The sequence below is a fragment of the Cervus canadensis genome, chromosome 3, assembly GCF_019320065.1.
Source record: "Cervus canadensis isolate Bull #8, Minnesota chromosome 3, ASM1932006v1, whole genome shotgun sequence".
NCBI lineage: Eukaryota > Metazoa > Chordata > Mammalia > Artiodactyla > Cervidae > Cervus > Cervus canadensis.
Genome location: NC_057388.1, coordinates 37,553,651 through 37,581,240, shown reverse-complemented (window position 1 = coordinate 37,581,240; position 27,590 = coordinate 37,553,651). Strand labels below are relative to the sequence as shown.

Genomic DNA, 27,590 nt, shown 5'->3' with positions numbered 1-27,590 from the left:
TATACTTACTGTTGATTAAGAAGAACATTTTGATCCCTGTTTGAAATTAGAACTGTATTTTAATTAAGCATTTCTTAATTTCACGATTGTAGACAATTCCTCAATATTTGTCTTTTACTGTTGTTTTGCTGTATTCAGAAGAACTGCTCTATTTCTTTCTATAGTATACAACTTAGCAATTTGTTTTTAATACTAATACATTAAATGCATAAGCAAAATTATTAAAAACTTCTAATTTTTATAAAACCATGACCAAGCTATTTCCTTGGATTGATCTTTTACTGAAACAGTATGTTTATCTCATATGACTAATGTGAAAAAAACATTAAGTCTAAATGTATCCTTTTAATATTTTATTAATTGGTAATAGTAGATAATAAAAAGTAGGAAGATAAACTTTTGGAAAAAGAAAATGTGCTTATAAAATGTGAATTTCTTACTCTTTCTTCAAATGAGAACCACTTTAACACTTACGGGACATATCCTAGCAGTCATGGAATGAATCTGTTTTGTACTTCTGCTATTGTCAGCCAGCTTCTCTTTGAAGAAGAAATACACCTTAGCATCGTTTGGATCAGTGCCATCTGGTATGACATGTGCATCCACAAACATAGGTTCTAGAAAAAAATACAAAGATGATATGTATAGTCATGATGAAAACCCTTCTACTCTCCATCCATGTGGACCACAGGCACGTGCTTCCTCCATCTTTGGTATAAAGGAACAATTCAACACTCATAGGCAAAAGTCTAAAAGCAATTAATTATATTCACTAAACACACCGCATTTGGAATGTCAAGTGCCACAAAGTACAGCTATAACATTACAGTTTAAACTATTCCACTCTGTCTGCAATACATTCTGAAAGTACAGTGATTGCCAAATCTGTGCCTTGATGAGTTTTCAAAAATTGAAGTTTTCTACCAGCTATTTCCCATGGGATTTGATAGCCATTTCACAGAAAAAAAAGTTTGTTTTTAAATGTGTGGCTTTCAATCTAGTGCATATAAATTCACATTCACTGAGGCAGAATGAAAAGTTCAGAGTCCAAGATCTGAAAAACACATTTTTCTTAAAATACAGCATATGAAATGAAGGAGAAACTTTTCAAGACAAAAAATGCAGTCATTTGAAGACATAGAAGGATTCCTTATTTCAAGAACAAAACAACCTTTAGAATACTCTATTTCCAGATGTACTGGAGGAAAAATTTGAAGACGTAAATGGACAATTGATGCTTTCTTTTGCTGGTCTATCAGTGAAATAGGATGCTCAACTACAGTGATTCACGCTTAACTGTGCAATGTTGAGTGAATTGCCAAATTTAAGGTCAGTTTAAACTATCCCCAGGGTGAAACGACAAAGATCTTAGCAGTTTCCTCCTCCTCTAAACAATAGCAACTTTTTGGAATTGTACATTAAAGTCAAATAAGCACTTTTCATCACGTGAATTCCATGTGACCCCCCAAATTAGAAACATCTGAATATAATAAAATTATCATAATTATAGTTTCCATAAAGTATTGGTCAATTTGTGAAAAAAAATAATATATACCACCTTTATAGCTTTAGAATCTAAGCATAAAATAATTAGGAAGAGTTTCTAAATAAACCCTACTCATTATATCTGTCATAAATTTAGGAAAAATTTTAGATTTGGCATTAAAATATACAAGCAGACCAAATGAATAAATGACACTTCAGTGTAATATGTTACAATTAAACAATTGGAGAAGATTCTTGTCTATAGGCACATGTGATGAATATCACTGTGATTTTATTATTAATATATCCTATGATAATTCCATAATTGTTAATAAAGAGTTATAATATGAAACATGGATCATTTCATTCATTTATGTAGCCTAAATATTTAAAATCACAGAGTACAAAACTGTTGTTACTCATAATTTTTTAACAATTTTAATGCAGTTTTCATTATAAAATTAAACAAAGTAGTTTAAAGTCTGATTCTCAAAAAATGGATAAACTGTTATTTTACCACTTAGCCATTTGGAATTGTGTTGATCAGTTCTGACTGCATTCCTCTTGGTTAAACTTCGAAAAATAGCTGCATCTGTCCCCATGAAATCTATATACATTCCAGAGAAAAGCTCTTCATCTATGAAAAAGCAAACATCAACAAAATTAAAAGCAAAGCAAATGTTTTAAAGGGTATTTTTAAAATCTGCTTATTAGATCATGACATATATTACATGAGTGTGTAAGTGTTTAAGTTGCTAATTGCTTTCCATTGTCCACCAAATAAAAAAAAATTGGATAAAGTTTAATCTGGTCTCACATATAATGATCAAAACAACATTTCCTATATAGAGATGAAATTCCTCTGTCTGACTTAGCTATACTAAATGCCTATGTTCATATAGTGTGTATCAGTAATAGCAGAAATAATATAGGAATAAAAATAAAGAAATGGCTTACTTATTACTTTTTTAATAAGTAAAAACATACTCTAAGAATCAGAAAACTTGACTTCCAATTCTGGCAGGAATTAACAAACTGGAAATTAGGGATAAGTCATTTAGCACCCTGAATCTCAATCTTCTACGGGAACTGGATTATGATCAGATCAGTCTTGCTGAATATTAAAAACTCTATGATTAACACAATTTCATCATTAAAAGTATATGTTTTGTTCTTTGAGGCTAGAAGGTTTCTATAAGGTAAACAAAATGCTACTTTATCAATTGTAACACATAACATATTAACATTATGTTAATAATATAATACAATTTTAATAAGCCATCTATAGCTTAGCATATTAACTAATATAAAATAAAATTTAAAGTCAAGAAAAAAGATATTTTAAGATTGAATTCATTTATCATTTTTATTGACAAAATAAGATATCTTAATCTGTATGTGCATAACATTCAATATTTTGCTTCTTTGTTAACATCTACATTAATTTTTAGTCAAGTAAGGAGAGTAAATAGCAAATTGGTATGTGTGACTTTTTTGTAGAAAACAATAGTTAAGTTGAAAAAATAATAAAGTTTATCAGGTTTGGCCCACCAACCTATCAGGCATCTGATGTTCTAGAATTACTCCCCTGGCCACTTCAGATTGTGGTCATTTTGACAGAACTGAAACATTTTAAAGCATTCTAAGCTCACTGTTTAGTAATAAGCAATACCAGTTGGATTAGGATAGAATGAAGAATGGAATGTTTTCAATATGTGCTCACCAGGTCACAAACTGGACCCCTACCAGTTAGCAAGTGGGTATGTCAGGCATTGTGTTGCCTTTTCTGCTTCCTAGTAGAGAGCTGAAGTCCATGGGAACAGATTATAGGGAGACAACAAAAAAAAGGTGTATGAAAGGATTTTGAGGAATTAAGTTTCTTTACAATTTTGTGAACATTTGTGAAGTATCTATGCAAGTATTCTGTAGATACAATGACTGTTAAATTGAGATAACTTTGTAATTAATTATTTCACAGCTTTGTTACACCCAATTATGCCCCCAAAGAGTAGGTTATACATTTCTGATATTCAATAGATTTATTAGCACAGCTCTGAATTATAATCTCATATCCATTTACAGGAAGGAAGAAAAAAGGACTCTCAGAGCATGGTGTATTGTGGAGAGGACTGATTTTAATCCTACTGCATACCACTTTTTTAGTTATGTCTTAAACAAAGGGTGGCTCAGTGGTAAAGAATCCACCTGCCAATGCAGGAGAATTGGGTTTGATCCCCGGGTTGGGAAGATTTCCTGGAAAAGGAAATGGCAACCTACACCAGTATTCTTGTGTGGGAAATCCCACTGACAGAGGCACCTCAAGGGCTGCAATCAATGGGGTCACAAAAGAGTTGGATATGACTAAGTGACTAAACAACAGACACGACAAAAGAATTAGATGGCTGATCTGTGTTGTATGGCAGAAACCAACACAACATTGTAAAGCAATTTTCCTCCAATTAAAAATAAAGAAATAAAAATGATAAGATTATTTAAAAAGAATTAGATGGCTAATTGGCTTCATTTCCTGTCATAAATTCTCAGTAATTTTAACAGCAAGTTAAGATAATAAAGTTTCTGCTTTATTTTGTGTAGAAATAGTTAATTAATGTCACTTTGGAAATAATTTTAAGAGTAGAAAATTTTTTTTTCCAGAATTTCATTGTAAGGTTTATGCAAAGATAAACTTGCTCCTCTTAAACTTTAATCCAAAAATATTTTGATTTCCAGTTGTACTTCCACTGACTAAAAAATATCTCAAGAGGTTTTGGATAGGTTCCTTAATAAGAGATGTCATCTGACTTCCATGTGCTACAACAATTACTAAAAATAGCAAAAGAACACTAGCACATTGGGTCAGATGCCACGCTATATTGTGAAATTTTAAATTCTTCTAATTCTCAACATTTCTTGGCACTTTAATATTTTAACCAAGTTATATAGTGCATTGCAATTGAACAGAAATGATAAAACATCAAATGGCAAAGTGAGATGGCTACACAAATGAAATGCACAATATTGGAGATAGTATTACAGAGATAATCAATGGAATAAATAAAATGATAAATATAAGGTTATAAAACTTCATGCTCTTTTTAGTTTCAGCTAAGTTAAGCAAATTGTTTAATGATTTTCTTTGATAGTAAAAATCATGTCAATCAAAATATTAAAAAGTATAGTATAAGAACATGAGCCTAGGAATCAAAGTCTTTGATAAATGAAGACTAATTACAATCTTCATTTTGTAAATGAATCCAATTCTCTAAGGGCAAAACTATTACATGACTTATCATAGTTTAACAGAAAAATTTATAATGCCTTACTTTAACTCTTTTTTGTTCTAAATAATACTTGATGAAATAAAATTATAGTATCAGTGTTAACAATAATTTTGAATAGAAATTCATAGCATTTAACTTGAGATAAGTGAAAACTTTTTATATTTATCTAGTAGTATACAAATCATAGTTTCTAAAGGCAAATACTTTCTGAGACATTGCTTCTATTAAATAATATTTAGAAACGTATTTGAAAAAACTCTGCATCAGACCTAATTAGATATCCTGTAGTTTCCAAGCTTTCTAATTTTTTGTCCTAATGATACATTTTCATTTCCTCCCTGACCAATCTGAATGACTATACGGAAATAATTTACTGGATAATTTCCAAGTTCACATTTCAGTCAATGCTGGAGTACTTATCTTAATTTAGTTTCCAGATCTGAGAAAGAAAGATGAGTTGCCTTTTTAAATGAATGAAAACAAAGTCTGTTGAACACAGTAATTATTTTCCCACCTGTTCTTTTGTTAAATGATGCGATTTTACCACTGGCAAAACATAGAGAAACAAAAAGGAAAAAGCTTTTACTATATAATTGGCATACTGAAATGTAAGATTTGTCTTATAGTCAACTAATATTAAGTCAGACGTATTCCAGAAGTGTCTTAATTACATATTCTAATATGTCTTAAGACATATTTTAGAATGTCTTTCAAGTGAATTATAGATAGGCACTGATGACTGAGACTCAAGTACATTGATTTGTTTATGTGTGTAGCAGGGAGCAATTGGGCCTGATTCTTAACTGATATAATTTACAAAATATGAGGAAATAAAAAAGTGATTTTACTAGTACCTGTTTTTTGTATGGGAACTTCTAGACATTTTGTAGAGAATGTACTTGGCTAACATATGCACTTTGCTATTTCTTCACATGAAAGAAATACCAGTTTTAATTGTTTGTAAATGATAACTAAAACATCAGAAAAAGAGAATACACAAAATAACAACTACACTGAAATTTGCTTCCTAATATATATTGATATATGTATGCATACAACAGTATTTATTAACATATGTATACATACATACACTTTTTAAATGGTTGACTTACTCTATGATGACAGTAGTCATATTAGATGGAAAAAAAACATGGCTATCATTTACTCAAGAATATTATTGGAAATAAGAAATTAGAATTTCTCACAGCTTGCTTTCTATTATTTTACTCATGTACTATCATCCACACAACTATTCAAAATAGACATATGGTATAATGTATTTATTTTCTTTAATTTCCTTTTTTAAACCTCCACTTTTATTTTCCACTTACTGATCATAACAGACACTGTGTTCACATTGGGGTTGAAAGAGCAGCGTCCTTTTCCAGATTCACACTTGGAGTCAATCATGAAAACTTGGTCCTTTATTATAGATAAAATTGAAAATGCAAAAAAATAAATAAATTACTTTATCTCAGTTAACCAATTGTTCTTTCATAAAACAAAGCATCATCATGAATAACACACCTCTACTTGGTTGCTTATGCCTTCCCAATTTTACTATATTAAAGTTTTCTTGGCCTATATGAAGAATGCATCTGCAAGTTATAAACTAACCTTAGCAGGTCAAGTTCTGTTCTCATCCTATTATACTCCCCATAAAGTTAATCCAACAAGTTCTCAGATCAACATCAATAAAAAACACTTGGCTTAGAAAAATGGTACAGATAAACCTATTCCAGTGTAAGAATACAGATGCAGATGTAGAGAATGGACATGCAGACACAGGGGGAAGGGGAAGGTGAGACAAACTGGGAGACTAGGATTGACATATATAAATTGCCACATGTAAAAGAGAAAGCTAGTGAGGACCTGCTATAGAACGCAGAAGGCTCAGCCTGGGCTCGGTCATGACCCAGTTGGGTGCGATGGGGGTGAAGAAGGAGGGGATATGTGTCTGCTTAAGCTGATTCACTTATTGCACAGCAGAAACTAACATGGTGAAGCAACTGTACTAAAAAAAAAAAAAATAACACTTGGAAATCAAGGATCATTGTAAACCTGAACTAGATATGTTGAACACTGGCCAAAAGAAGAAAACTGTTCACAGAGAAACAATGTGTATAAGGTTTATGATACTTCCAAAATAATCAAGATCTTTTTTAAATATAAAATTTTACGTTACCACTTTGTTACAGAAAGCATTGTACTAGATTTAACAAAATAATTCATAATTTAGTTTAAAATGCTTCATTTACTCATTCACTTACTTAACAAAAATTTAACAAGCATCCACTATGTGCCTAACACTGAAAAAACACTGGGGACAGAGTGAACAAAATAGACAAAAATTCTTACTGTAGGTAACTTATATACCAAAGGTAGAGAATGGAAATATAGAATATAAAAAGAATAAACATTCAAAATATTGAGTATGTTAGATGGTATTCAGAGCTTCAGAGAAAATTTAAGCAGGGAATGGGGCAGTGGGTTCAATTAGAAATACAATGGTCAGTGTAGCTTCACTGAGAGGGAGCATTTTGTTGGTATACTTATCTTTTCACTTATATAAAGTTAGTAAAAGCTACTACTAAAATTCAAAGAAAAAAATGATCACATTGTAGGTTGTATTAGATGATGGAAGACCTTAATTATTAAGCTGTTTTCCAAAATTATCCCAAAGAAAATGCAAGCTCAACATTTTTGAGTATGGAATAAAAGGATCAAAATATTGTTTTAAGAAGATTGGACCCTATCTTGTTCTTTAAGAAGACTGAGAATGGTGGTTATAAAAACAGACACTGAATTCAGAAAATAAATTTGTTCTCAAGTCAGTAGTCCAGGAATTAGGGAATAATAATCTGACATGCTAGGATCTCATTGGTTAGCATTAAGAGTGGTAAAGATATGAGAAGATATGTAAAGTGAAAATAGATAGAGCTTGACAATCAATAACTAATTGGATATAGGTCAAGAAGATGAAGAAAACAAAGTTGATTCTGAAGTTTTGACTCTTTAAAGAAAAACTATTTCATTTTTGCTATACTGAGCTTAACGTACTGCAGGAAATCTCTGAGGTAATGGGAAATCATAGAGCCTCAAAAGGATCACAGTGTTCTAGCCTAGACAGTTCCTATAACACAATGCTCCTCATGGATTAGCTCCAAAGATGAGGAAAATATGGCTTTTCCAAGATCACACATAGATAAACAGTGACAAAAGCAAAATTCAGTCATGTCTGTTCTCCACAAGGGCATCGTTTATACAGTGTTGTTGTTCAGTTGCTACATCTGACTCTTTGCAACCCCACGAACTCCAGCACAACAGGCTTCCCTGTCCTTCACCATCTCGCTGAGTTTGCTCAAACTCATATCCACTGAGTTGCTGATGCCATCCAACCGTCTCATTTCTCTACACCCCTTTCTCCTCTTGCCCTCAGTCTTTTCCAGCATCAGGGTCTTTTCCAATGACCTGGCTCTCTGCATCAGATGGCCAAAGTATTGGAGTTTCAGCTTCAGCATCAGTCCTTCCAATGAACAGTCAGGGTTGATTTCCTTTAGAATTGACTTGTTTCATCTCTGTGCTGTACAAGCAACTCTCAAGACTCCTCCAGCCCCACAATTTGAAAGCATCAGTTCTTTGGTGCTCAGTCTTCTTTATGGTCCAGCTCTCACATCTGTACATGACTACTGGGAAAACCATAGCTTTGACTATAAGGAACTTTGTCAGCAAAGTGATGTTTCTGCTTTTTAATAAGCTATCTAGGTTTGTCAAAGCTTTTCTTCCAATGAGCAAGCGTCTTTTAATTTTGTGGCTATAGTCACAGTCTGCAGTGATTTTGGAGCCCAAGAAAATAAACTCTGTCACTATTTCACCATGAAGTGATGGGACCAGATGCCTTGATATTCATTATTTTGAATGTTAAGTTTTAAGCCAGCTGTTTCACTTTCCTCTTTCACCCTCATCAACAGGCTCTTTAGTTTCTCTTCACTCTCTGCCATTAGAGTGGTATCGTCTGCGTACCTGAAGTTGTTGATATTTCCCCCAGCAAACTGGATTCCAGTTTGTAAGTCATCTAGCCCAGCATTTTTCATGATTCACTCTGCAAAGAAGCTAAATAAGCAGGGTGACAATATATAGGTTAGATGTACTCCTTTCCCAATTTTGAAGCAATTGCTTGTTCCATGTCAGGTTCTAATTGTTGCTTCTTGATCTGCACAAAGGTTTCTCAGGAGGCAGGTAAGGTGGTTGGGGATTTCCATCTCTTTAAGAATTTTCCAGTTTGTTATGATCTACACTTATGTATGGATGTGACAGTTGCATTATAAAGAAAGCTGAGCGCTCAAGAATTGATGCTTTGAACTGTGGTGTTGGAGAAGACTCTTAAGAGTGCCTTAGACCACAAGGAGATCCAACCAGTCAATCCTAAAGAAAATCAGTCCTGAATATTCACTGGAAGGACTGATGCTAAAGCTGAAACTCCAATACTTTGGCCACCTGATGCAAAGAACTGACTCATTGGAAAAGACCCTGATGCTGGGAAAGACTGAAGGAGGGAGAAGCAGATGACAGAGGATGAGATGGTTGGATGGCATCACTGATGCGATGGAGATGAGTTTGTGTAAGCTCCAGGAGTTGGTGATGGACAGGGAAGCCTGCTGTGCTGCAGTCCATGGAGTGGCAAAGAGTTAGACACAACTGATCGACTGACCTGATCTGATCTGACAGTTCGAGGCTTTAGTGTAGTCAATGAAGGAGAAGTAGATGTCTTTCTGGAATGCCCTTGCTTTTTCTATGATTCAGCAAATGTTGACAATTTGATCTCAGGTTCTTCTGCCTTTTCTAAATCCAGTTTGTATAACTGGAACTTCTCAGTTCACACACTGTTGAAGCCTAGCTTGAAGGATTTTGAGCATTATTTTGCTAGCATGTGAAATGAGCACAACTATATGGTACTCTGAACAATCTTTGGCATTGCCTTTCTTTGGGATTGGAATGAAAACCAACCTTTTCCAGTCCTGTGACCACTGCTGAATTTTCCAAATTTGCTGGCATACTGAGTGCAGTACTTTTACAACCTCACCTTTAGAATTTTAAATAGCTTAGCTGGAATTCCATCACCTCCACTAGCTTGGGTCGCAGTGATGCTTCCTAAGGCCTACTTGACTTTGCACTCCAGGAGGTCTGGCTCTAGGTGAGTGATCACACCATTGTGGTTATCTGGGTTAATAAGATCTTTTTTGTATAGTTCTTCTGTGTATTCTTGCCACCTCTTCTTAATATCTTCTGCATCTTCATAACATTTCTCTCCTTTATTGCGCCCATCTTTGCATGAAATGTTCCCTTAGTATCTCTAATTTTCTTGAAGTCTAGTCTTTACCATTCTATTGTTTTCCTCTATTTCTCTGCATTGCTCACTTAAGAAGGCTTTCTTATCTCTCCCTGCTGTTCTCTGGAACCCTGCACTCAGTTGGGTATATCTTTGCTTTCCTCTTTTGCCTTTAGTTTCTCTTCTTTTCTCAGCTATTTATAAGGCCTCCTCAGACAACCAATTTGCCTTCTTGCATTTCTCTTTCTTGTGAATGGTTCTGGTCATCATCTACTAAGTAATATTACAAACCTCTGTCCACAGTTCTTCAGGCAGTCTGTCTACCTGATCTAATCCTTTGAATCTATTTGTTCCCTCCACTGTATAATCATGAGGGATTTGATTCAGGTCATACCTGAATGGTCTAGTGGTTCCTACTTTCTTCTATTTAAGGCTGAATTTTCCAATAAGGTGTTCATGATCAGAGCCAGTCAGCCTCTGGTCTTGTTTTTGCTGACTGTATAGAGCTTCTCCATCTTTGGCTGCAAAGAATACAATCAATCTGATTTCACTGTTGACCATCTGGTGACGTCCACATGTAGAGTCGTCTCTCGCATTGCTGGAAGAGGTTGTTTGCTATGACCAGTGTGTTCTCTTGGCAAAACTCTGTTAACCTTTGCCCTGCTTCATTTTGTACTCCAAAGCCAAACTTGCCTATTACTCGAGGTATCTTTGACATCCTACTTTTAAATTCTAATCCCCTATGATGAAAAGGACATCTTTTTTGGGGTTAGTTTTAGAAGGTTTTGTACATCTTCATAAACTGTTCAGCTTCAGCTTCTTCATCATTAGTGGTTGAGGTATAGACTTGGATTGCTCTTTAAACAAATAATGATAAGCTTGCTGGAAAAAATAAAATTTAGTAAACCTGTATGTGTAGCCAGAGTCATATACCGACTTGATGGTAATAGTGATAGTTGTCAATGCAGGAATTGAGGAGATTGTGTAGGTATCACTTGTTCTCCACTGACTTCTTTCTCCATTGCACAGCCTTGCTGGGCTCACACAGTAGAGTATAAATCTTGTCATCACCAGGAAAGTATGTGGTAGACCCAAATAGTCACTAATTCAAGCATCCTGCAACAATTCTTCAAACTCATCTCCTAAGAACTCTATTTTTTACAATTCATCTTTCTTCTCCCTTCTTGCTTTCTCATAACCAGTTTATGGTCCATGTTTTTTAATCTTAATTTTTTTTTTGCAAAAGTGTTAATTTCCTTCATTCTGTGATTTTTCATTGCACCCGCAACCTGTAAACACATGTCTATCTACTTTCTTCATATTTGCCTCCAAACTTCTAAGCATTTTGCAAAAGGTGATCCAACAAGGTACATTCAACATAGTACAGATTTGTGATCATCAACTTAAAATGAATCCTCTACACTTCATGTATCTTCCAAAGGTACTATGCCAACTGGTTCTTCCATTAATAACTTCAAACCAATGCCACTATTGTCAAATCTCCTAATTTATTCTCAGCTCATATGATTGGCATGTTGTTGAGAAAGTGAAGTCCTTAAAGGAGACATCTTGAGACATCTTCATCACCACCAAATACATACACTACCAAAACCTATACACTAATGCATCCACTAATACCTGAGAGGAAATATTTCTCTCACTCTAAGGCCAATCCTTTCACCAATGTTTTAGATCCTATCTTATTCAGTCTTCTTAAGCATACTTAGGTATACTTTCCATTAGCCTTACTCTTTCTCTAATTTTATTAACTGGATCCTTTACAATATCATTTCAACAACTCCTTCAGTTCTTAAACATTATTCTCCTCGAGAATCACATTTCTTAGAGACTAACACATTCATCATCATTTCTGACTTCTTACTTTCTTCTCAATCCATTTCAGTTGGGCATCCAACCTCAGTTGCTATATTGAAAATCATTTTGACAAGATCCCTGATGCCTATCATGTATACAATTCAGCACTTATATTTTTAGACTTCTTTCTTGGATCTCAATGGTATTTGGGATTGTTGCTCACTTGTATCTTTTTATAATGACTTGTCTTTATTCTCAGCACCAACACATGCTTGTTTCTTTTTCATCTCCTTCTCTAGTTCCTTAGTTTTTTTTTGGAGATTCCTTTCCCTCCATATGGCTATTTAAATTTAGAAGATCCTCAAGTCTCAATCATAGTTACTCTTCTCTTTTCACACTGTAATCTTCCTACACGATTAACTTACACTTTGTTTGGGCTTCAGTTACTCCTATAAGATAATTACTCAAACATTTATATAGCCAACTTTATACTCAGTTGCCTACTTGATATTTCTACTCGTATCTTTCAATAGCATCTCAGACTCAAAAGAAACATATCCAGGCTAACAAACAAAATAAACAACAGAAGAGTCAATGTAACACAAAATAAAAGTGACAGCACAGATCTGTTCATGATACTTCATGCTTGAGATTATTTCAGTTTCAGCTTCTCCTTTGACACAAGACAAAGATCAGTATCTAAAAGGTAGCTTACAAGTTCTGACATGATTTTTTTCTGCCATTACTCTTATTAAATGAATACATCTTTGTAGACTGAATCGACAAGAGGAAAAAATAGGACCAGAAAGACAATACATGGTGAAAGATCAGGAAAAAAGGCATAGCAAAATATTCCATGGCCAAAGATGTCAATAAAGGTGCTGAAAAATAGAGGGCACTGCATATTGTAGACTGGTCTAGGAGAAAGCATGCTGATTAGGGAAGTCAATATGATCACTGAGAGTCCTGGTTGTTTGGAAAGAGTTTTAATTAGTAGGTGAAAATTAAATTCAGATTAGGAAGGTTTAATGCAAGATAGGGAAAATAGGAATATAAAAGCTGAAAAGTAGTTTACTAGTCCAAAAAGTTTTGTGATAAAGTAAAAGAGAGTGAAAGGAGAGGGTTGAAAAAAGTCACAGGAAGGGAAACCTATTGTTAAAGAAGAAAAAAAGCGTAAATGCAGGGGAAAGGAAAGAAGATGCAAAACAGTGATGAAGGCTAAAGATTAAGTAACTTTATTGGTAAGAAAAATGCACAGCTATTCTTCTGACATGAGAAAAACTACAGTAAGATGAATAAATAGAAAAGTTTGGTGATTAATTTGCTTTAAAAACCACAAGGAATAAATTGAATGCCTGTGATATTCTTGATCAGTCAAAGTTGTCTGATTGATGAGTTGCAGCATCAGGGGCTTAAACAGTATTCACTTACGAGAACTGATGTTATGGATGCATCTGATAAAATCAACCAGAGATGAAACGTAACATTCTAAGACTGCACAGCAAAATTAACCAACTGTTTTTTATTAATGTTTTATTCATTATTTAAAGTCATCATTTACTTGTGTTGCTTTATTTTTTTTCCAGGAACAGAAGACAGTGGATAAAAGAGAAGAACCATGTTAGGAATCTATGTAGCAAGAACTGTAGACTCTTTGAGAAGCATCACTGAAGGCTCTAGGAAAGCACTGACTCAGTTTCACAATACAATGGAAGGGCCATAGAGTCTAATAAAACTATGTGATGTTCCAAATGTCAAGAGGGTTATATAATATCCTTTGAGGACCAACAAATTGCTATTAGACAGACAGGTAAAAAGGTGGTGGACAGTGTCACAGAAATTAAATGTAATACTTAATGAAAGTGCTACCCTAACCTTCATTTTCAAAGTGGTTTCAAGTACAAGAAACATGCCGTATCTTAGTACAAAGAGGATGTTAGCAGTAAGTACTGCCTCTGATTACTACAACATACAATGTTAGTGATGAATAAATAGAACTCTCTCAAAATACAATGTTCTGCATCATGGCCTTTTATTCTAAACTAAATAAAACAAATACACTAGGTGTTTGATAAAACTGTGCATTTTGTATCTGTATTATTACTTACATATTATAGATATGTAAATATGATGTGGAAAAACACTGACTTAAGCTATTAAGTAAAACATATAAAGCTTAAAATTTTATAACCCTTTTCACACTTAAATATGCTCTTAAGATATTATTTAAAGAGATTAATTAATGGAAATGCTTCCCCTTTGAAACAGATCTTTTGAACTGAGACTGAAGTAGTTCTTATTTAGTAAAGTGATTAAAATTTGTTTCATGCTGGTTTTCCAAAGGAGATTATTTTTTTGGACTGACTTTCCAATTAAGGCTTGAAGTGTATGTTGGGCAATTTGTACATGGGAAAATGATTTTATTTAAAAATCTGTGCTCTGCAAAGTGCTATGCGATCACTGGCCTGTACAGTGACTGCACACCGTTCTCAGTGGAGTGTCTGACAGACTGCAGATGTCTGAGGAAGTAGTTTATTTAATCAACTGATCACAGACCTGTGGTTCTAATGACAAGCTCAACGCAGACAACTGTACTCCTCTAAGAAGCAAAGCTTTACTTTAAGAATTTTAATATTTCATATCATCTTGAACCACTTGTAAACATCCCACTTTGGGATCAAATATTATCAACGTCTTACACTCTGAGTAATTATGAAATCACACCACCTCCTTTATTTTCTGCCGCTTGTACACTGAGTTGAAGGGAAAAGGCTACACTTGAAGTAACCTGGCAAATAGGAACCAAGCATATTTTGTGTTTAAAGGGCTTGAAATTTTTTATGGCCACTAATTATATTTCCAAGTTTTTACTGTTTTAAGAAATCTTTGACAATGACATCAAAATAAGAATGAATAATTGTTACACTTACCTCTGATCTCCTCCCTCTGTTCAAATAAGCACAGACTGGGCTGAAAGCACCACTCCCACAGACATACAAATGCGTGCGGTTGAAGGCCTGAATTACACGGACAAAGTTCCCGCAGCCATGCTAAAAGAAAAGGAAAACTGAGCAGTTAGAAACCCAATGACTTTTACCGCTATTTCTAAGTATTACTGTGACACTTTGCTACACTTTTTTCTTTATGCCCTAACTTTTTAATTAGTTAGGAGATAACAAGAGTTCTCTTGTTTATTCCATGGTGTATTTTAGGAGGAAGGTTGTCTAACAGAGAATGAGTAAAATGATATGTCTCTCTCATATTTCAATATTTTTTATATTGGGTATGTCTTTATGTTCTGAAATTTTATGAACTTACTCTTTATCTGAGAAAGCTTAGAAATTGAAAAGTATACCAAACTGTTTCTCAATTTTTCCTCAAAACATTACACACACACACACTCACCCATGTTATATAAAGCATGTTGTGAATGAATTGTGCTTATAGAAGGTCCATGGTGTTATCACTAGTTACAGTGGCAAAGGCACTATTAGCCTTCATAATGGGGTGAATGAGACAAATGTTACACAATGCCAGCATTGTCACTTTCTATGAAAATAACCGAATCATGATCTCTCTGCTCTTGGTCCTCTAAAATGCTTTCCTCTTTCCCAAAACTCCTTTCTCACCTGCTCCAGTCCAACCATTGGAAAGGCTGTCATTTATTCACTCAATGAAATGCAAAATGATTATGGTGATTATAAGCTAATTATGACCTTGTAGAAATACATAAATATGGTCAGCACCAAATGCAGAGCTCCGTGACTGAATTAACCATTGCATGTTCTATACTTACAGAGTCACTATCCTTTGCTGAGTACACATTAATCAAGCCTCAGGCTAAATATTGTTCCCTTCACAAAGTCATTGTTCTAGCAATATTTAATAATATTACACATTAGAGAAAAACATTTTTATAAAGAAATATGTCAGACTCAGTGGTTTTCTGATGGGTGTTCATACAGTGTATTTTTTTCTCTTCTAGGTACCACAAACTTTACTAATATTTTATAATGCACATTATTTATATTATTAAAAAGTTTAAAAAATTTTGCCAAAATTTAATTTAAAGTCAATATTATTTTATATTTTCTCATCATTTTCTCCTTTTATACTCATTATTACTTGACAGCAAATATATGCTTATTTTCATATGTAGTAATTGTATACATAAATATATGTTTCTGTTATGGATTTTTATTATTAAATAATCAATCACCAACTCTGCTGTTAAATAAACTTAACCTCACAGAGCAGACTATATTCTTTATTTTTAAGACATTAAGAATTTTTGTTAAATATATAGTGTCATTGTATCTTGACACCTGTTTATAGAGGTGCCTAGAAACTGACTATACACTGCAGTTGAAATGTGTTTCTCTGGAGAAAAATCATAGATGAAGTATGGTGTATATACAGTATGTCTATGTTTAAAGGTATATGTGAGCAACGAGACTTATGTTTATTTTTTTTCACATCCAAGTTCAGTCATTCTGGGATTCTGTAAATAATATTTTCCTGTAAAACATGAATTTGATTCAATTCTATTAATAAGAGGTTATGTCTGTTTCATCTTGAGGTTTGCAGATTTTTCCATTATGAATTATTGGCATTGGGATAAAGGAAGAAGTCACTAATATCTCTTTTACACCTCAAATACAGATTATACTTGTTTCATGTATATGTTTATGTCTACATATATGTTATGTATATCTTTATGATGGCTACTATTTTTGGAAAATTTATTATGTGCTAGACACGAGAACAATCATTTTATATATTTAACCTCTTTTACTTTCCAGGAAGATTGATATTTTACCTTTAGAGATCACATTTATTGAGCAAACTATGTATATTCACTCAGGTTTTCAACTCAACCCCTTTTAGAAGCACGAAGTTTAGATCTTGTTTGGTTAACTTGCCTAAGGTCATATAGCTGGAAATAGGTAAAGCAGATTTTCAAACACAGATGCGTTTAACATTGAATCTTGTACTTTTAACTACTTTATAACTTGCCATTTGGTAAGAACCCCAGTTGTTAGATGAAGCTTTTATAACAGTTATAATATTTACAGAGCTCTTAATCTTTTGATGTTGTTTTTAATCTTCCCAGCAGTGTTCCAATTAAAACATGAGCCTCATTTTAGTGATGAGGAAATTGAGTCCCCCAAAAGGTTAAAGGAAGTGCTCTGGGTTTAATAAGTAACTCAGGTATGAATTTGAATACGTCTTAAATATGGTCGTCCTCTACCATGAAGCACCACAGGCCTCCCTGGCGGCACATATGGTAAAGAGTCCCTGCAGCAGAAGACCCAGGTTTGAGCCCTACGTCAGAGAGATTCCCTGGACAAGGAAATGGCTACCCACTCCGTTATTCTTGCTTGGAGAATTCCATGGACAGAGGAGCCTGGTGGGCTACAGTCTATGGGGTCCCAAAGAATCAGACACGATTGAGTGACTGAACTTCAACCATGAAGGCAAATTCCCATACTATCTGATGATGCGTTACTGTGCTCTTCCAGACCCTCTTCAAAGGGAAAAATATAAAGGGAAAAATAAATCAGTCTCTTTAATTGTTGAAAATCATTTTCTAGGTCCTTTCCGTTTCCATTGCACTTAGTTTCTATCCACATTATTTCTGAACTAGACCACTGCAGTCGTGTCAATTCCATCCAGAAAATATGTGTTTACTGAACTCATTCTGTGTAAGCATTATACATGGTGCTAGCAACACTGAAATAAATAGATTCAATCCCCATGTTCAGGGCAAGGAGAGCATATACATCAGGCAGTAGCAGATGCTATAAGGTTATTTTTCTCAAAATGTGCTATACAAGGAAAGAAGAGAAAATGAGTAATACTGAACTGGGTATAAAGGTTTGAGAGTGAATGTCATCTGAGCTGCAGTTTGCAGAATAAGCTACAGATTTTCACAGGCAAAAGCAGAAGAAAGGGACATTCCAACAGAAAATAGCATGAACAAAAAGAAAACCTGAAGGCATGACAGTGCAGGCTTTAGTTGGAGAACAGTGCCTAGAGGGTAGAGAGGATTCCTATGTGATGAAGCTAGAGAGGCAATTAGAACTGGACTATCACTGAGCCATAGGATGAAGGGCAGCAGAGCGTGAATTCTCAGAGCCAGATGATTTAGGTTCAAACTCTGATTTTGTCTTTTACCAGCTGTTTGAGCTTGAGATACGCACTTAGCCTCTCTGTGCATCAATCTTCTTCTCTGCAAATGGTGATGATAATATTTGTTGAAAGCAGTATACCACTAAAGCACTTGGAACAGTGTGTGGCACATAATAAATACACCCAACGTGAGGTATCACTTGTTTTCATATATATTTTCAGTTTCAACTGTCAGTACAAACCCTGTGTAGTGGATAGAAATTGTCTTGCATAAAGTTTAGTACAGGTCCTGACCACAATAGACATCCATAAAAGGTCAGTGGAATGAGACGTTAGGGAAAGTCAATACTGTGGATGCTTTCTTTTTATTGCTTAATTCTCTTTCAAAACTATTTCAAGGTATAAAGCTAAATGAAAAATGAAGCTTCTAACATAATGGAGAATATACCATTTTATGTATATATATACATATACACACACACACACATATATATATACACACATATGACCTATACTAAAATGCTGGAAGACTATACCTCAAATTTTTAAGTTACTAAGTTTGGGTAGTATAATTTATTTTATTGATTTAACAGTGTGTGCTAACTATGTGCTATGTACTGTTCTAAGCTCTCTGCAAATGTTAATTCACTAATCCCCTTAGTAACTCAATAAGGTAGGTTTTATCTATTATACAGATAAGAAAAATGAGGCACAAAGAGGTAACCAGACACTGTTTTTTGTTGCTCTCTATGAGCTCTTCTGGGCCTTCAAAGATTTCTGTGTTGAACAGGTATTAAGTGTATAACTTTAAAATAGATGTTTTTAAAAAAATATGTCTTGGAACTCAGATTAATAGGGCTTTAAAAATATTGACTCTTCATGATCCATACTACATTTTTTCTTCTTGGTCTGGAAAATGTATCAAGGTACTTGGATATATGTATTCCTAAAGAAAATACATTTTCAAGTAGTTTAGGGTCCTCTGGTCACAGAAACATGGAAATTGATATCCTACAATTAATAAATCAAGTTTGACATTGTGTATATGTAATGTATATAGGTCTAAATATATGTAACCCTGCTTAATTTTTTAATGATCTCTTACAGTATTTACTTAGCACATTCATTATATCCTATCTCATTGGATATGTTTGACAGCATGTGCTATTGTTCAGGGCTCAATTTATTTATAGTATTCATAAAATATCAACATTTGGAAATAAATGGAGCATGTAGGAATGTAAATAAATAGAGGCAGAAAGGGATATTGGGAGGTAAGTTATACTCTCTTTAGCTGAGGTAGAAAATAAGCTATATTGCTACCATGATATTTTATTTTATTTATAAACATTAGTTTATGATACAGTATTATTATGATATTACCTGGGGTCAAATTTCAAATTATATTGAATTATTTTCTAATGAATGAGCATTATTTTCATAATTTCAATTAAAATTTGATACAAGTAAAAAATATAAAGAAGGATGTTTGTACGCTTTTTGATTGCTATAAAAGTAGGAAATCTGTTACTAGGTTATGCTTTTTTTAGTAGAAAACTAACATAATATTTTTAAGTAAAACATTAATTTAACCACCATATATTTTTAAAATTATACATAATGAATTTATAAATTTAGTAATCTAAAGGCATTAATAGCTCTTTATCTACTATGTCCTACTCCCAACCTGAGACAATGACTTGGAATAGATTACCATGCTTACTGCTTCCATTTCTGTTTTTTCCAGAAATTTCATGAAGTGCCTAGATACAGATCTGGGCACTAGAGATAATGACACTTACTACCTGGCATTTCCAACCACTAAAAGTGCAGTGAAATAAGTTCTAGAGGGTTTCAAGTGCACATGCAGGGAGGGGCAGCTAGCCCAGTTCTCAGTGGTAAGAGAAGATTCTCCAGAGAAGTGACATCTGAACTGTCATTTGAAAGAGTGGGCAGATGATTCCCAGGCTAAAAAGATGGGAAGGTAATTTCTCCTTGGAAGAACAGTTATGACAAACCTAGACAGCATATTAAAAAGCAGAGACATTACTTTGCTGACAAAGGTCTGTATAGTCAAAGTTATGGTTTATCCAGTAGTCATGTTTGGATGTAAGAGTTGGACTATAAAGAAGGCTAAGAGCTGAAGAATTGATGCTTTTGAACTTCGGTGCTGAATAAGATGCTTGAGAGTCCCTCGGACTGCAAGGAGATCAAAACAGTCAATCCTAAAGAAATCAATCCTGAATATTCATTGGTAGGACTGATACTGAAGCTGAAGTTCCAATACTTAGGCCACCTGATGTGGAGAGCTGACTTATTAGAAAAAACCCTGATGTTGGGAAAGATTGAAGGTAGAAGGGGATGACAGAGGATGAGATGGTTGGATGGCATCACCGACTCAAAGGACATGAGTTTGAGCAAGTTCTGGAGATGGTGAAGGTCAGGGAAGCCTGGCGTGATGCAGTCCAGGGGAAAAGTTAAGATAAGACCTAACGTAGCTGCCACCAAAGCTATCAAATTTTTCATAAATACCCCACCTGCAATGAATTTTTCTTTGTCTTTTGTGTGTATACTTAGCGTTTATCATAATCTCCCTGGAGAGGCGGCATGTTTCATCAACTAAGAGCAAAAGATCTAGAGCCATATGTGCTTGAGCCAGACAGAGGCCTCTCACCTAGTAGTGCAGCTTTGGGTAAATTCCTCATTCTCTCAGTGATTCGGTTTATCTATCTTAAAAATGAGGATGATGACAAGGTCCATCTTATAGCACTGTCACAAGGATTAAAATAAAACACTTAGAATAGCACCCGGCCCATTCTATCAGGTATTGGCAAATATTAGTTGATAATTACTGTATATATGTCTCCTCATCTCTAGTATACTGTAAAGGCTCATAAAGGTAGGAATTCCACTTTAATCACCTCTGGTTTCTTCACAATATCTAACTGATTTGTACAAATTAAAATAATCAGTTCCTGCATTTAAAAAAATGAAATATCAAGTAATTAGATGATATTTATTTCAAAAGATCCAAAAGATTCTTAAATATTTGGTTTCATGAGAAGTATAATTAAAATACATTGTTTGTTCTACAGAACTTCTATTTAGCTATCATTCTTCTACTGCTAGTATCTTGACTAAAAAAAATTGTTTTTAAGAACCTCACACGTATTAAGTGAGATGAATTTGTCAACATTCTCTTCTCTTGCAAAAAACAGAACATACATTTGAAATTTAGTTTGAGTTTTATTTCCTAGAATCCAACAGTGTTGGCTCTCCTCCAACTCTCTACCAGTTACCTCTGCTATATATATTAATTGGATGTCTGGCAAAACATAAAGATATCCATGGATGATATCACACCATGATAAAATTATGTAAAAACATAAGCATGTATTAATGGCTTCATCTAAAGACCTTTAATTATAAGAAAGCAAATAGTAGAGCATTTCTACCTTGTCAAAGGGAGAAAGGAATCAAATGACTTGGCTAAGATCCTTAAGAAAATCAACAACATTTTTTGGAAAGAGCATGTGCAAAGGAATCTAAATTCTATACATTCTGCCTGTGGCAGTTTGTATGAATGGAAAAAAAAATTGAACAAAGAACAGTTAAATACAGTAACTGTAGCTGCAGGATATTATTGTGACAAAAGGTGAGACATGTTCATATATGCATCTGTGGGAAAAATCTCTACATTAGAGAATTAAAAGAAAATAGTTTACTTCATACAAAATTATTGGAATAATAGCTTCAGGGAACCAAAAAAAAAGTTCTTTTTTCACAACATTAAGCTTAATTCTACTATTGGTTTCTTAGAGGGCAACGGCAATATACTCTTTTGAATGTTTCTTTCACATTTTTCTGGGTTTTTTCCTTTTTGACTGTGGTCCACAAATCCTGTGGGTAGCAAATATGCCCCAGTGAGCTCCTGTCCATTTTGAATTTTCTCTTTAAGGTGAATTAAGAAACTGAAACAATAAAACCCTGAGCTGAGTCACTCCTGATAAGCACTCTTGCCAAAACACCATCTAGTAATACCTGAAGATCTTCTGTGGTCCTGCCTCACGGCAGGCTTTTTCAGAACCTCGTATTGATACCTAAACTGAATCAATAAATATAAAAGTTTAAGTTCCACACTTCTTCTTCCACAAGGAAGAAGTCTGAGACAAGAGGTAAAATGAATATAAGCTTCATTATAAACGCTAAATGTGGCAAACAGATCTTAAATGCTGCAAGCATGGCAAATATTAGCAAACAAACAAAAAAAACCCAACAAAACCCATTAAATGACTTGTGTACTTAAAGAGTTGCTCCATTTTTAAAATAATATTCAAGAATAATTTAATATGTCCATTTCAGCAAGCTATTTGTAGAAATAAATATAGATTTATTTCTTGACCCTCTATATGAAATCTCACCTAAAGGAATACATTTTGTAAAAGTGTTGTACACTGAACACTTACTTATGCTTATATCCGTTTTGATTTTTGTTTCTGTGGTTATTTTTAATTAACAAAGATACCAGTCATTTCTGGTGATTTATACCTCTGGAATGTGCTGGCTAACCATAACCCTTTGCCGAGAATCTTTCTTGGGAAAAGCCCACATTGTATCTGGGAGCCACTCCAGACACTTGAATTATCATTATTTTAGCAGCATGCTGAGAATTCTGCAGGTTGAATCCACTTTGAACAGGGGTTATTACTAAAATCCATCATGAAAAGTGTCAGGGTGCAATAATAAAAGCAAAGCAGGAAATTTTTACCCAGTCAGGAATTCCTAAGTTACAGTGTTTAAGAGTTCCAATTACTTTGAATTTACATTTTTTACCATATGTCCTGCAGAGGATTCAGAACACCAACACCCTTTGTCTCACTCTTGGCTGCACTCAAAATACATGAATTCAAAGACCAAATATTTAAGTTTTGGATTTTTTTTAAGCACTCACTGTGGGATCTTTGCCAGCCATTTTGCACTCTTCGACTTTGATTGCAGACGCTGGCCAGAAAACCTGCTCAGAAAGGAAAACAAAGGTTGCATAATCTCATTTGTACATATGACAGCCCAATGTTCTTCATTTACTTTATGCTAACAGATTATTTTAAAGTTATTTCTATACTTAAATTTCAAAATTCTTCTTTCATTTATGAACTCAAGTTAATGAAGGCTTTATTACTTTATTCTAGCAATTATGTTTTTGTTTCTTCCATGAATTTTTCCTTTAACAAGTCTTTCTATGATAAGTGCCCATTTACTAATAGTACAATTTTTCAAATAAGGAAATTATTAATATGCACAGTATAATGTGTATTTCCCTCCTTCTGATTTACAATACACTTTTTACAACTGGTCATATGACAGTGAATTTATGTTCATATTGCTATCTCATTTTTTTCAGTAAACCACACAGCTAGGCTGGTAGATTTACCTGAAACTAGGTACTTCAACAGCTAAAATGACTCAAATAAGGACTCTCTCTGACATACTGTGACAGCATTCTAAGTTGTTGTAGCCTTGGATTAGGGCTGGTGGGGATGACTTTTTTTTTAATTGTCATGTTAAAATAATAAATTCAGAAGTCTCCTTATTGTAACAAATTTATAATTAATCTACTTTTATTTCTTTACTCCAATGAACCTCATTTTATTTCCTTGCTGTGAAATATTTAGATTGGTGCAGAAGTAATTGCGGTTTTGCACTGTTGAAATCTGCTGTTTAACATCAGAATATATTCATAAATAAATGTGGATATATTGTACATTTTAATACACATTTTTGTTTTATGGGTTTCTTTTTGCGAATGACTTATTATTTACTTTTTATTTTATATGTATTTTAGACAATGGAATGGAGAAGGAGATGGCAGTATTCTTGCCAGTATTCTTGCCTGGAGAATCCCAGGGACAGAGGAGTCTGGTGAGCTGCTGTCTATGGGGTTGCACAGAGTTGGACATGACTGAAGCGACTTAGCAGCAATAGCAGACTACGGAAATAATATTAGACAAAAAGCAAATTTGAGTGATTTTCTTATTAAATTTCAAAATCAATTGTAAAGCAGCAGAAACAACTTGCAACATCAACAATGCATTTGGCCCAGGAACTGCTAATGAGCATACAGCACAGGGGTGGTTCAAGTATTTCTGCAAAGGGGATGAGAGCCTTGAAGATGAGGAGCATGGGGCCTGGCCATCGCAAGTTGACAACTACCAATTGAGAGTCATCATTGCAAATTGACAGTGACCAACTGAGAGCCAACATTGAAGGGAATCTTCTTACAAGTACATAAGAAGTTGCTGAAGAACTCAATGTCGATCATTCTAAGGTTGTCTGGCATTTGAAGCAAACTGGAAAGGTGAAAAAGCCTGAGGGTGCCTCGTGACCTCACCGCAAATCAAAAAAATCGTCTTGAAGTGTCATCTTCTCTTCTGTGCAACAACAAATCATTTCTTGATAAGATTGCAACCTGCGATGAAAAGTGGGTTTTATATGACAACCGGTGATGACTTGCTCAGTAGTTGGACTGAGAAGAAGCTCCAAAGCACTTCCTAAAGCCAAACTTTCACCAAAAAAAAAAAAAAAGGTCATGGTCACTGGTAGTCTGCTTCTGGTCTGATCCACTACAGCCTTCTGAATCCTGGCAAAACTAATACATGTGAGAAATATGCTCAGCAAATCGATGAGATGCACTGAAAACCTCAACTCCTGCAGCCGACATTGGTCAAAGAAAAGGCCCAATTCTTCTCCACAACAATGCCTGACCATGTCACACAACCAATGCTTCAAAAGTTGAATGAAGTGGGCTACAAAGTTTTGCCTCATCTGCCATATTTACCTGATCTCTCATCAACTGACTACAACTTCTTCAAGCATCTAGACAACTTTTTGTATGGAAAATGCTTCTACAACCAGCAGGAGGCAGAAAATGTTTGTTTAAATCCTGAACTTTGTTAAATCCTGAAGCAGAGGTTTTTATGCTACAAAAATAAATTTACTTCTTGTTGGTAAAAATGTGTTGATTGTAATGGTTCCTATTTTGATTAATAAAGATGTGTTGGAACCTATTTTTAATAATTTAAAATTCATATTCTGAAACCACAATTACATTTACACCAATCTAATATAGTGAAATAGTTAACCCTTGAACAACTTGCTGGTTAGGGACACTGACCTTATATTCCAATTCCACATCTAAAGATTCAATCAACTATGTAATATGTAGTATTTATAACCCTCAAAAATCTGCACATAAGTGGACCCATGCAGTTCTAATCCCTGCCGTACAGGCCACACTTGTTCACAGAACAGTGAATTTAAAAATAAAAACAAAAAACAGTGAATTTAATAATTGTGTTCCTTTCAAGGCTGTCTTAGACTACATACAGATGACAAGGTAAGCTATCCTTTAAACTAACCATTTTTCATGCTATACTCCATGCTTCTCTTTTTTGCTTTTGATGTATGTATACACGGGAAGTATTTTCTCACTTAGTTTCAAGTTTTAGATGGTTAAAAACTATGAAAGTAGACATGGAGAACTGAATTTATTATATTTTCAGTCCTTGAAATAAGTACCAACTTTCAACTACTTATTGAAATTTGGCCTGTTCTAATGAAATTCATAATTTTTTTGTCATATGTGAAATTTTTAAAGAACAAGGCATCTAGGAATTCAGCACTGCCCTCATGAAAATGATAAACTTACACTCAAAGGTTCTTGACTTATGTTGTTAATATTCAAGGAAAGAATGTGATCTTTGCTGCCCACGTACATCCGGTCCTGATCTTCATCCATTAATAATATCCTGTAGTCTAAAGGGTGTTGGGATAGGCTGAAGTATTCAGATGTCTTGGTTTCTCGAAGCTCTGAAATGGTGAACACCACAAGTAAAAATTGAGAATCTTGATCTTATTATTTAAATGAAAATTATCTTACTGAAATATTTACAAAAAAAGTCAAGATATATTTTCCTCTTACAACAAATTAATTTTAAAACAGTTATCTTACTGGATTTTTTTAATTTATTGCCTTTATGCTGAATTAAAACATAAATCAAGAAATGCAATGTTAAAGTTTATAGTAGTATTACTTGATTACAAAATTATACACATTTCATAAGATCTTAACTCAGTTTTTTAGTTTCTCATCGGCTCAAAACTAGTTAAGATAAATCAATCAAAAACAATTGAGTAGACTGAACAAAAACAAAAGCAACAACAGTGTAAATGTCTTCCTAGCTTCTCTTAATGTTTTATTGTTGGATTCAATATGTTCATCTCTTTAGGGCTGTTATTTCCAACTTTAAACATTCATCATGTACATATGTATCAAAAGAAAAACATGAATTTTCAAATGTTCTGAATTTTTAGATTTTCAGTATCTCAATGGTCAGTGACACATGTTCATTTAAATTCTTGTACATTAAATGTGTGTCTTTATAGCTAACCTTTCAAGACAATGAATGTGCGTGACAATTAAAAAAATCAACAATCATTGTAGTAAGTTCAATTTTCTTTCCAGTCAAAATGCTCCTTTGCACAATTAAAGATTTTTCCAGTCAAATGGTTCAAGAGTTGTTTGTTCTTTTGATTATAATCTTATGAAAGTGATAAACTCTACAAAACAGTCTGCTTTCAGGCATTACGCTTTCAATGTTGGGCTATTTCTAAATTTTAGTCATTGAACAGCAAATGCATTTCGAGAAATTCTCATAGGACTGTGATTTGATTTAAAACAAAATTAAAAATTCTAAGAATTCTTATAGGCAGCCATGAACTTTATTCTGTGAGCATCCGGGCTCATGTGCGAAGACAGAGAACAACAAATTTAACCTGTTTTCTGGGCATACCAGTTCAGAATGTCTGTCATAATGTATTTCAAGTGATTTTATATCTAGCCAATGATCTAAAAATACTATGGGAGCAGAATAGTGATTATGAAGCCAGACTGTGGCACCAAACTTCCTGTGACATTGAGCAATTTACTGCACCTCACTGTGCCTTAATTTCTTCATTTGGAAAAAGCAAAAATAATGGTATGCTCTACTGAGAGTCTATATGAAAATCAATAGAATTGATACATGTAAATATATATCTGAAATGAGTGACAAGCTATTCAATTATAATAATCATTACTGTTGGTCTGAATAATCTGAATTATTAGTTATAGGAAAGCATGAAATTAGAAAAAAATGTAAATTTTCCTATTTTTTCTTTTTCTTTCTTTTTTAATTTAAAAAGCTAGATTCCTAAAATTACTAACAAATCTCTTAAATCATAGTCTCTGACATTCTGTCCTCTCAGTGACAGTAAAGTGCAAGATTTTTTTTTTATGTGAAAAGAACCATCAACAAGTTAGTAAAGTATTTCAGAGGAATCTTAAGAAGTAAATCATGAGAGAAGACAAGAACAAAAGATATTGAAAGATCATTTAAATAAGAGGCTCAGGTGACAGATCTTTGGAAATAACAGACATGACGGTGCAGCATGCTAACCTAGTTACTGAGCCTCACTAGATATCACAGACAGCCAAGTGATGTAGCTGGCAG

At 33.9% G+C, this 27,590-nt stretch overlaps 1 protein-coding gene across 1 annotated transcript in view; it reads right to left on the bottom strand.

Moving 5' to 3' along the window:
* SEMA3C (semaphorin 3C) overlaps nt 1-27,590 on the bottom strand; it is a 204,603-nt gene that overhangs the window by 66,849 nt on the left and 110,164 nt on the right. Inside the window, exons 3-8 of the mRNA XM_043462920.1 lie at nt 25,748-25,908; nt 22,994-23,056; nt 14,841-14,960; nt 6,098-6,188; nt 2,003-2,122; nt 475-617 (exon numbers count right to left, since the gene is read on the bottom strand). Coding sequence (XP_043318855.1) covers nt 475-617; nt 2,003-2,122; nt 6,098-6,188; nt 14,841-14,960; nt 22,994-23,056; nt 25,748-25,908 — 698 coding nt within the window. The remainder of the gene's footprint in view (nt 1-474; nt 618-2,002; nt 2,123-6,097; nt 6,189-14,840; nt 14,961-22,993; nt 23,057-25,747; nt 25,909-27,590) is intronic.